The sequence below is a fragment of the Trachemys scripta genome, chromosome 22, assembly GCF_013100865.1.
Source record: "Trachemys scripta elegans isolate TJP31775 chromosome 22, CAS_Tse_1.0, whole genome shotgun sequence".
Classification (NCBI taxonomy): Eukaryota; Metazoa; Chordata; order Testudines; family Emydidae; genus Trachemys; species Trachemys scripta.
In genome coordinates, this window is record NC_048319.1 from 1,363,068 (window position 1) to 1,379,347 (window position 16,280).

A 16,280-nucleotide genomic window follows, 5' to 3' on the forward strand; every position below is an offset into this window, starting at 1 on the left:
GGTGGGCAGCCCCCCACCTGCCCTGCCCGGCTCCGCCCTGCCCGACAGTGGGCAGCCCCCTACCTGCCCTGCCCGGCTCCGCCCTGCCCAGCCCAGCTCTGCCCTGCCCTGCTCCGTCCTGCCTGGCTCCGCCCTGCCCGACGGTGGGCAGCCCCCTACCTGCCCTGCCCGGCTCCGCCCTGCCCAGCCCAGCTCTGCCCTGCCCTGCTCCGTCCTGCCTGGCTCCGCCCTGCCCGACGGTGGGCAGCCCCCCACCTGCCCTGCCCTGCTCCGTCCTGCCTGGCTCCGCCCTGCCCGACGGTGGGCAGCCCCCCACCTGCCCAGCCCGGCTCCGCCCTGCCCAGCCCTGCCCGACGGTGGGCTGCCCCGGCCCTTACCAGAGGGGGTGAGCCACGGTAAAACGCCGCTGCATGCGGATGCTCTGGTTCATCATGAGTTTCCTGAAGAGGATGGGCGAGTTGCGGGGGGAGCTGCGGGGGGAGGCGCTGGGGGAGGCCCCCGGGGAGCCATGCTTCGGGTTCAGCATTTCGGAGCCACAAATTAGTGTGTGTGGGGGGGCACATGCACAAGAGGCTCAGGCAGGCCTTCACCCCCCTGTTGAAAACTCTCCCCCCCAGAAAATCACTTTGAGGGCTCCCCTGCCCACAGCGGGGCCCAGGCTGGCAGAGAGGGGGCACGGGGGCCGCTGCCGTCACTTTCAGGCCATCAGTTTGATTGTGCGCAGAAGCTCCATGGAGGCTGCCTCCCCTCTCTCGCTCTGGCTCCGCGCTGTGCTCTGGCTGAAGGTGAACGAGCGTGACCGGGGGGCCGGCGGGACGTTGCGACGCGGCTCCGTTTCCTGAGGGTCTCGCAGCGCCGTCTCCCCGGGTCCCATTCAGAGAAGACAAACTGTCCGTTTGGTTCAAAGCAGGAAGCGCATTGCAAACACAGCGCTCTCGCTCCCAGGGAAACTTTCCATTCCCCTCCCGTCCCTGCCTGGGAAATTAAACAACTGTCTGGCTCAGCAGATACTGAAATACGAAGCAAGCCCCCCTCGCTGCTCGGGCTGGGCCAGGCCGGTCTGGCACAGGGACGCTCGCTCCCTCGCCCGCTGCATGGACGAGCCGGGGCTTGCTGGGGCTCTCCATGGAAGGGAGACGCAGCGCAGCACCCCCAGCCTTGCTGCTCCCCCACTGGGCACTCAGCCCTTTCCCCGTCAGCAACAGCTCCGGCTGCCTCAACTGCGGAGACGTTAAACTGCACTGGAATCTGGGGCAGGACCGGGGAGACTTTCCCTGCTCAGGATCGTAAACCACAGGGGCTGGATCCTCGGCTGGTGTAAATCCAAAGACTTCAGTGCGGCTATGCCAGCGTACGCCCTCTGGGGAGCTGGCCCACTGGCTTCCCCTGGCACCAGCTTGCCTGGGGGAGGCTCAGCTCAAGGTGTCCCCTCGCTCTGCCAGCCGCAAGGGCAGCCCCCTTCATTCTCCCAACCCAGACGGGTTCCCCCCGTGCTCCTCCCCTGTTCCCCAGGCACCCCCAGAGAGGCCCGGCAAGGAGAGCAGTGGGGCAGAGCCCCTCCCTGGAGCACAGGCAATGGGTAGCCTGGCTGGGAGCGCTACACTGAATCATAGACTATCAGGGTTGGAAGGGACCTCAGGAGGTATCTAGTCCAACCCCCTGCTCAAAGCAGGACCAATTCCCAACTAAATCATCCCACTGCTGCTTGCGCAAGCTTCATATACCACTTAAACATCCCACACAGCTGTGCCGGAAAAGGGACATCTCCAAACAGCCCCGCCAGCTGCAGCCAGGCGCAGCCCCACTAAGCAGAGTGGGAGCCCCACAGCCCAAGACAGTCCCCAGCCCTGCTCAGAACCTCCTCGCATGGCACTGCTGTACGGGGACGGGCCACACCGCAGCCTGCCCACCACAGCCTCCAGGCCATGCTGCTGGCCCAGGCCCCTTTCAAGAGCTCTGGTCCCACCCCGCTCCAGCTTCCACCATCAGCGCCAGGCCCCAGGGCAGCGAGAAGAACACCTGAGCAGTGGGACCAGGCCCCAGGCCAGCGAGAAGAACACCTGAGCAGTGGGACCAGGCCCCAGGGCAGCGAGAAGAACACCTGAGCAGAGGGACCAGGCCCCAGGGCAGCGAGAAGAACACCTGAGCAGTGGGACCAGGCGACAGGGTTTCCGGGGTGGAGAGTCACTGGGGAGGGGGCAGGCAGCAGTGGGTTAGTGTCGCTCCCACACAGGGAGATACGCGATGTGGCTGTAGGCAGAGTCCCAGTGGCACAGCTGGGCAGCCGGGAGTGCATGTGGCTGGCTGGGCTGAGCGATCTCCAAGCCCCCAAGCCGGCACAGCCACCGGCTCCTCCTCTGCTCCCAGCACCGCTGGGAAACTCACCCCCTCTGGCTGTCTGCACCGGCTCAGGAACGGCTCCCTGCGTCAGCCGCAGCCCAGACCCCACGGCAGAGCCCAGCTGGGCTCCCGCCTGGCTGCTGCCCAGGAACCTGCAGGCCAAAGCCTTGTCCTTGCAAACCCTCTTGGGCAGCAGAAGCATTTCCACGGACCTCGCGCTGCAGCAGCCGCAGGGGCCCCACTCACACCGAGTTCGTACATCTGGGCTGTGGGTCAAGACAGACAAACCAACCAGACACGCTCGGCGCCACCGGGCCTGGAGCGGTTAACACAGGAGGGCATGAAGGGATGGCTGCTTCCCTGCAGCCAGGAGCCCTGGCCACCATCCATAGCATGTGGGGCCAGGAACCCCTCCCACCCCAGAGCGCTCTCTCTCTCTCTTTCACACACACACACACACACACACACACACACACAGAGCTACCCTGCAGTGAAGGGGGGGAGGGATGTGACAAAGTGGGACAGTTCATAATGTGGTCTTTGAATGCTGAGTGGGGAGTGTTGGCCAGGGAAGGTTGCAGGGGAGTTTGGCTGGGACTGCCTGCATTGGGGATGGGAGACTCTCCTTGAGGGAGGAGACCTGAGCACGTAACATGAGAACCAGGAGGGGGGTTGGCGGCCAGGTGACACCTTTGCCCGGAAAATGGACAAAGGCTGGGGGAGGAGCCGGGGGGAGGCGGAGTGAGACGCTGGAGGGAGTTTCAGTTTGGAGCTGGCTGGGGAAATGGAGGGAGGGCCCAGACGGGGCTCTGGTCTTCCTGCCTCCCCAAGATGGACCTGACTTAGGGGTCCTGTTCTCTGTACCTACAGGCTCTGTTTTAGACTGTGCTCCTGTTGTCTAATAAACCTCTGTTTTACTAGCTGGCTGGGAGTCACGTCTGACTGCGGAGTTGGGGTGCAGGGCCCTCTGGCTTCCCCAGGACCCCGCCTGTAGGGACTCGCTGCAGGAAGTGCATGGAGGGGCAGGGGAGGCTGAATGCTCTGAGGCCAGACCCAGGAAGGTCAAAGCTTCGTAAGCTTCTTGCCTGAAGACGGTCTGCTCACAGAGGAGGCTCCCCCAGAGTCCTGTCTGGCTTCGTATGGAGCAGTTCCAGAGCATTGCCCGGGGACGCCGTGACAGGGAGCATTGCAGGCACTCAGCCTTGGAACTGGACTGGGGACCTGGGTGCCCACCTCACGACCCTTCCCAAGACCCAGGCCCCAGCACAATCCAGCCGTGGGGCCCCCGTTTCAGGAAGCTTGTACCGAAGCCCTGTCTCCACTGAACGTCTCGCTGCAGCTCAGATGACGCATCATTAACTCACCAGCTCCCAGAAGGTGGAGAAGGCCCAGCTGGCTGTCACCCCCACCCCCCACCTCCTGCCCTGCAGAACCATCACAGGAGGGTCCTCCAGTGCGTAATGGGAACTGAAAACTACTCTCACAGCCGGCACCAAGCGGCTCCCTGGGAGGCCGACTCAGCAGGGAGGCCACGGACAGACTGGGCCATGGGAACTGAGCTCCCCACGGTTGCCATGTCTAACATGAGTCACAGGAACATCCCGCTCACGCCGTTCCCGGTGGCTCGGGCTGAATCACAGCTGGGCAGCCGGGAGCGCACGTGGCTGGCTGGGCTGAGCGATCTCCAAGCCCCCACGTCCGGACACAGCCCCTCGAGGACTGCGGCCCGGCAGGATCTAACCAGCCGCAGGAAGTCCTGCGCCGGCCTCGTCGAGTTCTCTGAGCAGCAGGTAAAGGAGACCTGGTTGGCAGGATTTACTGGCCCTGGGGCCAGGCCTGGCAGCTGCAGCAGGGAGGGATGCAGTCCCAGCGCTGGATCCAAGCGCTCGAGGGGGAGCCTGCCACACGGGGAGAGCTGAGGACTCAGGGTGAGCCGCAGTGCCGCTGTGGGGTGGAACCTGCCCTCCCCGTCTGCTGGCAGGCAAAGCTGGGCACTGAACCCTGCTGTGACTCGGGGTGCTTGGGGCCTGGGAGCAGGGCAGCAAGAGACCCCACATTAGAGCATTCCCCCTGGGGGGACGCAAATACACAATGACCCAAACCTTCTAACTGCCTTTGGGCAGCCAGCTTAGCACCGCCTGCCCAGGAGAGATCAGCAGCCCCGTTTGGATGGCTCTGGTCCCCCGCTCCCTCTGGAGGGGGATCACGCAGCCAAACCCGGAAACCCCGGTGCAGGCAGCCCCCAGCACACGAGTGGCCGGATGCAAGGCTCTGACCCACTATCACCATCACAACGCACTGCTCTCGTGCCAGGCGCTTGCCTGGTGCTGCCAGGGCCAGGACTGAGAGAAGCCTCTGCCTGGAGAGTTTGCCAACTCCGCTGCCTCCACTGGCAGTGCTCGGAGCTGGATCTTGGCACCTCACGTGACTCACCCTTGTACATGCACCCGGCAGGAGACAGCCCAGCTCTGCTGAGCTCCTCCCTGCGATCCCATTGGTGACTGGAAAAAGGCTAAGGTAGTGCCCATCTTGAAAAAAGGGAAGGAGAAGGATCCGGGGAACTACAGTCCCTGGAAAAATCATGGAGCAGGTCCTCAAGGAATCAATTCCGAAGCATTTAGAGAAGAGGGAAGTGATCAGGAACAGTCAGCATGGATTCACCAAGGGCAAGTCATGCCTGACTAACCTAATTGCCTTCTATGACGAGATAACTGGACCTGTGGATGAGGGAAAGCAATGGATGTGTTATTCCTTGACTTTAGTAAAGCCTTTGATACGGTCTCCCACAGTATTCTTGCCGGAAAGTTAAAGAAGTATGGGCTGGATGAATGGACTATAAGGTGGATAGAAAGCTGGCTAGATCGTCGGGCTCAACGGGTAGTGATCAACGGCCCCATGTCTAGTTGGCAGCCAGTTTCAAGCGGAGTGCCCCAAGGGTCGGTCCTGGGGCCGGTTTTGTTCAATATCTTCATTAATGATCTGGAGGATGGCATGGACTGCACTCTTAGCAAGTTTGCAGGTGACACTAAACTGGGAGGAGTGGTAGATACGCTGGAGGGTAGGGATAGGATACAGAGGGACCTAGACAAATTAGAGGATTGGGCCAAAAGAAATCTGATGAGGTTCATCAAGGACAAAGTGCAGAGTCCTGCACTTAGGACAGAAGAATCCCATGCACTGCTACAGACTAGGGACCGAGTGGCTAGGCAGCAGTTCTGCAGAAAAGGACCTAGGGGTTACAGTGGACGAGAAGCTGGATATGAGTCGACAGTGTGTCCTTGTTGCCAAGAAGGCTAACGGCATTTTGGGCTGTATAAGTAGGAGCATTGCCAGCAGATTGAGAGACGTGATCATTCCCCTCTATTCGACATTGGTGAGGCCTCATCTGGAGTATTGTGTCCAGTTTTGGGCTCCACACTACAAGAAGGATGTGGAAAAATTGGAAAGAGTCCAGCGGAGGGCAACAAAAATGATTAGGGGGCTGGGGCACATGACTTATGAGGAGAGGCTGAGGGAACTGGGATTGTTTAGTTTGCAGAAGAGAAGAGTGAGGGGGGATTTGATAGCAGCTGTCAACTACCTGAAGGGGGTTCCAAAGAGGATGGAGCTCGGCTGTTCTCAGTGGTGGAGATGACAGAACAAGGAGTAATGGTCTCAAGTGGCAGTGGAGGAGGTTTAGGTTGGATATTAGGAAAAACTTTTTCACTGGGAGGGTGGTGAAGCACTGGAATGGGTTACCTAGGGAGGCGATGGAATCTCCTTCCTTAGAGATTTTTAAGGTCAGGCTTGACAAAGCCCTGGCTGGGATGATTTAGTTGGTGTTGGTCCTGCTTTGAGCAGGGGGTTGGATTAGATGACCTCCTGAGGTCCCTTCCAACTCTGAGATTCTATGATTAGGGTCCTTCCCCCCCTGGCAGGGGGAGGTGGGGATCTTTGCCCAGGTTGCAAAACGGAACAAGGATTCAGGAAACAAAGTCTCTGGGGTTTGGCTGGTGAGAGTCACACTGATGAGAGCAATACAGGCCCCCAGGACACTGACCGACTCCAGGGGGTCTCCAGTGTGTCTGGTAACCCCCTGCTCCACCCCTTGTGCCTCAGACACGTGCCCCCCTTGACTCAGGCAAGGCCCTGGGAGGGCAGCTAAGATCTGGAGGATGGTTCTGGGCTCTAGAACGTTTCCCTCGCTCATCAGACCGTCCCCTCCATAGACTCATCAAGCTCACGCTTGAAGCCAGTTCAGTTTTTTGTTCCCACTGCTCCAAAGCGTCACTCGTCCGATGGGTAGAAACGTTTGTCTGGTGTCCTGGCCAGTTTATATCCATTTGTTCGCGTGCCACCATTGGCCCGTAACGTAAATCAATTCTTCAGTCATTGGGCACAAGCCCGAGTTTAGCGATTCATTAGAAATCCTGGCTATTGGCCTTGCAATTTCACGGGCCAGTTCCATTAAAATTCTTGGATGGAGATTTTCCGAGCCCCCCGCTTCGCTCCCATGAAGCTGTTTGAGTTTGGACTTCTGCCTCGGACTTGGTAATTTCTAACTCCACGTCCTCGTCTCCAGTAGGCGCCTGCCACAGTCCCCAGGCAGAACAGCCACAAAGAGTTTGTACTAACTAAAGCTACTCCGACTGCCAGCTCTGCAGCCAGGGATGGCTGTATGTCTGGGTTTGTACAGCGCCTAGCGCCAGGGACCCATGGCCCGTGATTGGGGCCCTAGGAGGGTCTACCCCAAAGCGAACCATAAACAGGGGTGGCCATTGGAAAGAGCTGAGGGTTTTGATGCTAGATGGCAGCACAGAGCTGACTTGCTTCCCCCTGCTGCCCAGAGCCTGGCTGCGGCTCTCGGACGCCAGGACTCAAACTCAGACCCTCGCCGCGCGTAGATGGCAGGGGCTGCTGGGCTGACGTGTGGGCCCCTCTGTGGCCGCAGCCTCGCCAGCTAGATCCATGTCCCTTGACCTCACTCCTGCCTGCTGCCCCTGCCCCCAAATCCCCACCCCACTCACCAGGGTCTGACTCCTAGGGCGGTGCCAGTTCTCCCAGCTCAGCATCTCATGCAGCCACCCACCCCCGGCACTGGGGGAGCGAGGGTCCAGCCGGACCCCGCAGTGCAGAGATGCCTCTGCCGTGCAGGTGCAGGTGCAGGTGCAGGGCTCCCTGGCTGGCGCGGATGAAATCGGGGGGATAATTCAATGCCAATCTCAATGCCCAGGGAGCAGCGCAGCCCCTCCCCGCGGCTGGACCCTCAGCACCCCGAGCAGCCAAGCATGGATTAACGCAGACCCAATGTAAACACAGCGGGTCAGCCGGGGCAGGAGGGGCTGGCAGAGCAGGGCAGGGAACCCAGCACTTTCAGCCTTCCTCGGGGCAGCACAAGGCTGGCTGAAGCTTTCCCCTTGCTGCCCAGTGACTGGAGCGGAATTCCTGTGTTCTTGGCACCACACCTCTCCGCCATAATGCTGACACCAGCTGGCAGGGCTGGGGGCCGTGGATGGAGGCAGGCGTGCTGGCCCAGGGATGGCTCTGTGACAGCTCCCATGGCCATGGGCTGGCAGCTCAGACACTGAGCAGACTGGGCAGAGGGGGACAGAAGCGGGCCAGGGTTTCAGCCTGTCGAGTCCCAGCTCTCCAGCTCGCAGGGCTGCACCATGCGGCAGGGAGAGCGCTGGCACAGGCGGGCGTCAGGCTCCCTGACACGGGTGGGGACTGGGCAGAGAAAGAGGGAGGCTAATAGATGCTGGGGAGAAACGCCGCGGGTGCTGTGAGGCTCAGCCCACGTGATGCACAGAGACGCTGGGGGCTCTCGCCCCCCGTGTGCAGGGAGTCACTGAGCTGGGAGGGAGCAGGCCGCTGTGGGAGCCCCCCGGCCTGGGTGGGGGTGAGCGGGGCCTGTGCCAGGCAGTGGGGGAGATGCAGGGACAGTGACCGACTTGTTTAATTTGCACCAATGAGCCAGGCCATTTTTCAGGGAGCAGCAGCAGGTCCCGCAGCCCCTTCCTAAGGGCTAGTTATAGATGGGCGCTGTCCCCTGCTGGCAGCTCAGCCATGCATTGCAGGGACAGCGGGCAAGTGCAATCAAATTACCCTCTGGCTGCGGGCCCCCCCCCCCGGGGCTGCTTACCACTAACCGCCCTGGCCTCATGCCTCTTCATTCGCTCCTGATGGATGAGCAACAACCAGCCACGCCCCCAGTTGCCCCCGGGCAGCCGCCTGGACCATGAGGTGCCACGCGCCGCAAGCTACACAGGAAACGCCTGCTGCCTCTTCGGGGGGCTGCCCGGCCCGTTCCCTGAGGGGGAGTGGGGCACGGCCTGGCCCCTCCTTAGCCCCACCAGCCACCTGCTGAGCTCAGGGCACGGCCTGGGTGGGGGTGAGCAGCCCCGGGGGACAGAAGTGGGTTCTAGAAGCGACAGGAAGAAGCTGGCAGCCCGGGCTCCTGGGTTCTTCAAGAGCTGGCTCTGCCCCCCCCCCCCCCCCGCCCCTCCCCTGGGGTAGCCCCGAACACACACGGAAAGGGTTTAACATTTAACTCTCCTCAGTCCATGGTCAAGGTCTTTCAGGCCAGTCCCCAGCCCCACCTGCCTGCTACCTCTCTGGCTGCAGCTTTGCTGCTGGTGCTGGACCCCGGGGCTGCCCGAGATGGACTCTGCCCAATGTCCAGTGAGCCCTGGAGAGAGAGACACCCTCTGACTGACTGCGAAGAGTTAGCAGGGGTCTCACAAAACTGGGTGACGGGGCAACAAAATGGCAGATGACATTCAGTGTTGATAAATGCAAAGTAATGCACATTGGAAAATATAATCCCAACTATCCATACAAAATGATGGGGTCTAAATTAGCTGTTACCACTCGAGAAAGATCTTGGAGTCATTGTGGAGAGTTCTCTGAAATCATCTTCTCAATGTGCAGCGGCAGTCAAAAAAAAAAAAAACCTAACAGAATGTTAGGAACCGTTAGGAAAGGGATAGATAAGACAAAATATCATAACGACACTATATAAATCCATGGTATGCCCCCACCTTGACTACTGCGTGCAGTTCTGGTTGCCCCATCTCAAAAAAGATAGAATTGGAAAAGGGGCAGAGAAGGGCAACAAAAATGACTAGGGGTATGGAACAGCTTCTACACGAGGAGAGATCAAAAAGACAGACTATTCAGCTTGGAAAATAGATGACTAAGCGGGGACATGATTGAGGTCTATAAAATCATGACTGGCATGGAGAAAGTGAAAGTGTTATTTACCCCTTCCCATAACACAAGAACTGGGGTCACCCAATTAAATAAACAGACAGCAGATTTAAAACAAACAAAAGGAAGTATTTCTGCACACAATGCAGTGTCGCCCTGTGGAACCCATTGGTAGGGGATGTTGTGAAGGACAAAAGTATAACGGTTCAAAAAATAACTAGATACGTTCCTGGAGGACAGGTCCATTGGTGGCTGTTAGCCTAGATGGTCAGGGATGCAAGCCCACGCTCCAGGTGTCCCTGAACCTCTGACTGCCAGACGCTGAGACTGGGCAATAGGGGAGGCATCTCTCGATAATTACCCTGCTCTGTTCACTCCCTCTGTCACACCTGGCACTGGCCACTGTCAGCAACAGGGCACGGGGCTAGATGGACCATGGGGCTGACCCAATGTGGCTGGTCGTATGGCCAGTTGCTCCCCTGCAAAGCAGAGGTTACAAGGCTTCCATTTACCCAGCAGACCCCGGCTGGTGTGTCAGTCCCCTGTATTGACCCATCCACTGTGGAGTCCTCCCCCAGCACCTCCGCCTGCTGGGGAAGCAGATGGAAACACTGAGCATTTTGCCTGCGCGTGTTGCCCGGCTGCACGTGCCTCCGAGTGGCTCGGAGAGTCACAGAAGTGCTCTCGCCCCCGGAAAGCTCCTAAGGCAGAGAAAGGACCAGACGCCCACGGGAGCAGCGAACCCTCCTCAGCAAGTTCGTCTCCCGACTTCATTTCTGTTGGGTTTATGGCGGGGGCCTCTCATCAGTCTCTAGGTGCAATTACGGTGCGAGTTTACAGGCCCACGTCCCTCCCTGCCCAGCCCCAGCCCCAGAGCAGCCTGCGAGGCCGTCTGCATCCTCCAGCCCAGCAGTTATTGCTTGCCTTGCCGGAGAACATGCCCTGGAGCAGGCGAACGCTGGTCAAGGGGGCGAGTTTATTAGCCATCGTCCTGGCAGCAGGGGCCGCGCTGTTAGATTTCCCTTCTGCTCCAAGACCAGGCTGGGCCCCATCTCTCCAGCCCCCCAAGCAGAGCCAGTGAGGGATGAGCCTTGCGGGGGGAGACCAGGAGCCCCCAGGAAGGAGAGCTGCAGCAGTCTGTCCCTTTGCTGGCACAAACCCCCACGTCTGGGATATTTGCAGCCCCAAGGACTGTGGGAGGCTGGTAAATTTCCATGTAAAACGTCATCCCTCCCCCCGGTGCATGCCCTGGCGCAGTGCTGCCGCTGTTCGCGGTGGTGAGCCAGCCCCAGCACGTGTGAGCGAATTGACAGCTCTCCAGGCCTGTCGTGTGGGTCCCAGCGCCCAGGACCCTGCCCAACGCGGGAGGCCTGGGATTTTATTCCATGCTAGTGGGATTGTGCAGGAACTGGACCAGCACTAGAGATGCAGGGATGGGTCGCAGGCAGGTGTCCTGCCCTGGCCGGCAGCGCTCAATGCTGGGGCTCCCCCATCCGGGCTCTCTCCAGCGCCAGCTGTGCTAGAATGGGCAGAGCGGGGGAGGCTGGGCATTACCCTGGGTCAGTGTCACGCTACAGTGATGGAACGGAGCACGGCCCAGGGGCCTGGACTGCGGCGAGGCTGGGCTGGGTTCAGCTCATTCCCTGCAGCGAAACTCCACGCTCAGCCGAGCTTTGGACGATGCGGCGGCCAGGAGAGTGCGAGGCAGGGCAGGGGGCGGGCTGGAGCCAGGGACCACAAAGAATCCCAACAGCCACGGTGCTGAGAGGGCAGCGAGAAGGGGTGGGCAGGGGGCAGGCGCCATCCAGGCTCACCCCCAAACAATCTGTGGCACCAGTTGGGCAGGGCCTTGCCCATCCCCCTCTCTGCGCGTTACACTCCCCTTGGGCAGGGGCTCGAAGACCCCTCACTCTGCAGCGTCTGGCCCCAGCGCCCAGGGGTCCTACCCAGCAGAGCGCTGGGGTCTGAACTGCCGGGCACGGCCCCAGGGCAATGGGGGTCCCAATGGCCCAAGCATGGCGGAGCTGTTCTCACTGTCCCAGTGTCACAACAGGGGGACGCAGAGACCCTGAGCTCCGGTGAGGTGCCCGACAGCAGTGACCGCGCAGGATTCAGCCCTCTCCTCGGGGTGAGAGGAGCCCGTTCTCCACAGCTCGGGGGATCGGGGTTCTATCACCGGCTCTACCTCTCCTCTCCGGGCCCCCACCCCTGCCTGGAGGGGGGGTAATCGCCTCCCTCCTGCATAGGGCCATGGGGAGCAGAACCTCCCCGAGCAGCACCCACCCCAGCTGGGGACACGAGGGTGCCAGGCCCGGCCCAGACTCAGCGAAAGCCAGCTCCTGCCCCAGAGCGCCCACAAGCAGCTTGTGACGCAGTAGGGAGCGGAGCGGGGTGGACTGACCTGGGAATGTCGTTTAGCTTTACTGGGACTGTCTGCATGGGGGATGGGAGAGCAGGGAGTGACTTTAGGGGAGGGACGATACCTGCGCCTGTAACCTGAGCCAGGAGGGGGGTGGGGCCAGGTGACACCTTTGCCCTGGAACTGGACAAAGGGAGAGGAGGAAAGGGGGGGGGGGGGGGGGTGGGGGGGGGGGGGGGAGGGCGGTTCTTTACGTTTTGGGCTGGCTGGGAAGACGCAGGGAACCCCAAGTCTGGGGTCTAAGCTCCTTCCCCCCAGAGACCTGGTTGTACCTACAAGCTCTGCTTGGGATTGTGTTCCTATCGTCCAATAAACCTTCCGTGTTACTGGCTGGCTGAGAGTCCCGGTGAATCGCAGGAAGTGGGGGGGGGCAGGGCCCTGACTCCCCCGCCCCCTCCACGGAGTGTGGGGGAGGCTCTGAGGGGAGCAGGGCCTGGCACAGGGTCTCAGTCACCAGGCAGCACAGAGAGGACGTTTGTGGGGCTGCCAGGCCTCGCCCCCTTGCTGTGGGAGGTTTGGGCCGGTGACCCCCGCCGGCCCGTGGGTGGGATCACACCGCTCTCTGCAAGGCTTTTTTGAAGGGTCTTGATTTCTGCCATGAGAAAGGGGCTCCCCGTTCCCCTGGAATGGCTGGTTGTGCTGGATTCTCTCCCCAGAAGGGGCCTGGAGGGAGCGAGGCCAAGAGCCAGGCCCAGCGGACAGGGCAGGTCACTTTCCCGCAGGCAGAGAGCAGCCCCCTGGGAAAACACCTGCTCGGAGACTGTGTTTACTTGGCCTGAGTCACGGATTTATTTCTGGCCGCTCAGCCTGGCTGGGAAGGCACAAAAACAAGCTCAGGAGACTAAGAGCACGTGGAGCCCGGGAGAGCCGCCGGAGAGCCAGCTGCCACGGCACCGCTTGGCGCCAGAGCAGAGCGATGGGGCCTGGGCTGCGCGAACCAGCCAAGGCTCGGCGGGGACTCCCGGCCTGGTGCTAGAGGGCACAATGTCCTCTTCTGTCTGAGGCAGAGACCCGAGGGCCTGAGCTCAGGTATATCTCCTCACAGGCAGATCACAGCCTCCGGGCCACAGTCCAAGCTACGTCACGCCCTGAATCCGCTGCGGGGTCAGCGAGAAAGAGCAGAAAAGGATGTAGCTTTCTGGAGGAAGGTCCCTGCCCCAGGCTGCTCCAGGGGACGCCCCCCTCAAAGCCAAGCAATATGGGCAGGGAGGAGAAGGCCAGAAGTTCAGACCCCGGCCATGCCACTCCACACGGGCACTGTCATGGCCCCGCAGGATCTGAGCTACACCCAGCTCGGGAGGAACCTCTTCGGTGTGCCAGACCCGTATCAGGTGACCTGCGCCCACGGGGGGGGGGGGGTCTCCCCTTGCCCACTGGATTGTGTCGGTGATGGCTGGGAGCAGGGCGAACCAGCCTGCTCCATGCAGACCTTGTGGCAAGAAGCCTGTTCAGGAGGCCGGAGGCCCTGCAGCCCCAGAGATGGGCACCAAGGCCAAGGCACTGGACTGTGGACCAGACTGACCCCTCTGTGTCCATTTCACCAGGAAATGGCTCATCCATCCCTGGGGGGCTTCTCATGCTGCTCACCCCGCCCGACGCACAGAGGCTCCTGGGCCAGGACAGCGTCTCCTTCTGTGCCCCTCCAGCGTGGGACCGGCCCCCATCAATCAACGGGACAGTCAGTTACATCAGGGCACGGACTCAGCTCAGAGCACCTGGCCGGCGAGAGCCGAGCAGTGGGGGGGTAGAGACTGTGCCGGCTCTGAGCCAGGCCTCAGGCTGCAGCTTCCCGCCATGGGGCAGAGCTGAGCCCGGGCAGCGACGCTCTGGCAGGCTGAGGTCTGAGGAGCGCCCCGAGAACCCTTCCCCAGCCCTGGGAGAGAGAAGGGTCCCTCGCCCTGTGGGCCCATTCCCCAGAGGCCCCTGAGCTCTCAGGGTCCCGGCTGGAACATGGAGTCCAACTCACAGGGCAGAGCAGGGCAATGGTCTCACCCAGCGGTTGTGGGAGGGGCTGGAGTTCAGGACTCCTGGGTTCTATCCCAGCTCCGCCAGCCCCATGCTTTTGTGGGGTTAATCCTGGCGGTGGGAGGGCTGCGGGCGCTCCACGATCCCTAGAGGAAAGGTGCTGGGAGGATTCAGCCCAGAGCGACCTCTGTTACCTCCTGGCTCTGTCACAGCTGCAGGGCTGGGGACAGCTGTGGGATCAGGGCTCCCCAGAGGCCCCCCTGGGAAGCCAGGCTCTGCAGTCTGTCCCCCTGCTCATGCACCCGCAGGAGGCTGCTGGTCAGCGCCTGAATCCCAAGGCAGAGCTTTGCCCCTCCTGCAGACGGGCAAAACCACTGCTGCAGCTGCTTGAAACCCGGCTAACAGGCGCTGGCACCGAGTGCCCGGCTGGCACTGCTGGGAATGGGAGCACACACCTAGCAGAGATCAGGCTCTCCGGGCCTGCGCCAGGGGCTGCAGTTTGCAGCCATTTTATTTCCTAACCCACAGGTGACACAAGTGGCTGTTCCTGCATGATCCCTGTCCTGCGGCGGGGAAGCATGCATCGCTCTTGGCAGACCATCCGGGAGCCAGCACCCCGCCCAGCACCCCGCTGGCCATTTCCCCGGGGCCCTGCTGGGGCGCCTCTATGGCTTTTTCTGCAAGCGTCTCCTACGCAGAGCCGGGGGCAAAGGTCTCGTTCAGCATCCTTCTCTGGGGGCTGTAATCACCGACGCCTAGGGATCCCACGTCAGAGCCTCACAACTGGGAATTAAGACGACTTGGCAGAGGAAAGGGGCCGGGATTGTGTCTTTTCATTTGAAGAGCAATTTCCAGGCAGCTGCGTCTGCACCAGCCACTCCCTCGATTTAAACAAAACTTAGGGGTGGGGGGATGACAGCCTTTCCATGTTCTCCGCGTCCCCTGCCAGTGAATAACAGCCCGCGGGGTTCACGCACAACAGCCCTTCCCAGAAAGCGTTTCTTTAATTTCACCATCATTTATCCCCTCCTGAGACAGGTGCTTAAGGAGCATTTTCTTCCAGAGTCAGGCAGAGAAACTCTTACTGCACAAAATTCATTTTCAGTTGAGAAACAACAATTTGGCTGCCCCGGCAATTGGCTCAGGGACGCTCACCCCAGCGCTTCCCGGGATGCCCAGAGCACATCGCTCCCCAGCTGCTGCACCTTTAGGTGCTCGATTGTACCTGCCCAGGGCCGCGGCTCAGCCCGGATTCCCGGCTTTCAACCGGAACGTGCAGACAATGTCGAGCGCCGGTGGCATTTGCATCTGATGATGCAGAGACAGGTTGCGAGGTCCCACTCCAGCAGGGGACAGCTTCCTGACTGATTCTGTGGGCGTTTCTATAAAGTCTTTGATTACTCATCACGGAGCAGGGGGTTAGTGCAAACTTCTCGAATCGAAACCGAGCTACAGGAGCCACATCCATTGCACAACTCCCCCACCCCCCGCACATGCACACACACACGGGCCTCTGTCCGCCATCTCTGTGGCAAAGGCAGCAAAGCAGGGGCCGGGCGCTGCAGAGCCTGGCTGGCTGCCGGCGAAGGCCTGGGAACAGACTCTGCTTGTGCAAGTGCCCCGCGGTTTGAGTCTGTTTTCACAACACGGAAACGCGATGCTGATTAACAGCGTGCAGAACAGAGTGGAGAACTAGCTCCCGGCAGTGGCTTTGCTAGTGCCAGTGACGATGAAATCAGCACCTGCCCTCGTTTTAATCAACTTAATGAGTAAATAAACAATGGCATTAGATAACAGCCTTGGAACCACTGGTGTGCGCACTCGCTGCCCATGGGATCCCGACTGCACCCCGGCTCCCTCACCCCACTCCTCAGTTAGATTAACGGCCTCACAGACGGGACCTCCAGGCTGCACCCCTCAACCCCCAACTATCCGTCTCCAGCCCAGAACTTCTGGCCAAGCAAGAGTGGGGCTTTCGGGAAGAGACGCCCAATCCCGGGTAGTTCTCTGGGGCAGGGACTGCGCCATCCTAGGACGCCCTTTACCTCCTGCAGTGTCCTGCTCAGTGCCTGCAATCACTTCTCCGTATCGCTCGTGCACGGATTACGGGCTCCTGTCTACCCTACAGCACTGCCCCCACCCCGGCAGGTCTCGGGTGTGATTCACAACCACTGTCCGCACACGTCAGTACGCCCGGGCTATGAACAACAGCTGCAGAACACTGCCTGGTGCACCAGGGCTGGGGGGGTGGCCTGCATCCACCCCTATCTATGCAGGGCAGGGGACCCTCTGCCCTCAGACCCCCACACTGGCGCATGAGGGAGCCCTCAGCCATCTACATGGCTCCCCCTCGGCCCTTGGACTGTGC

At 60.8% G+C, this 16,280-nt stretch overlaps 1 protein-coding gene across 2 annotated transcripts in view; it reads right to left on the bottom strand.

Moving 5' to 3' along the window:
• The window catches only part of PDE4C (phosphodiesterase 4C), a 95,134-nt gene that overhangs the window by 41,794 nt on the left and 37,060 nt on the right, over positions 1-16,280 (bottom strand). Inside the window, exon 1 of one of the 2 annotated variants that reach the window (XM_034755356.1) lies at positions 378-1,018. The exons of the other annotated variant lie outside the window; for it this stretch is intronic. Within the exon in view, the coding sequence (XP_034611247.1) occupies positions 378-526 (149 nt within the window). The 5' untranslated portion in view covers positions 527-1,018. Of the gene's footprint in view, positions 1-377; positions 1,019-16,280 lie in introns of those variants that run through there. 2 annotated transcript variants of the gene reach the window in all.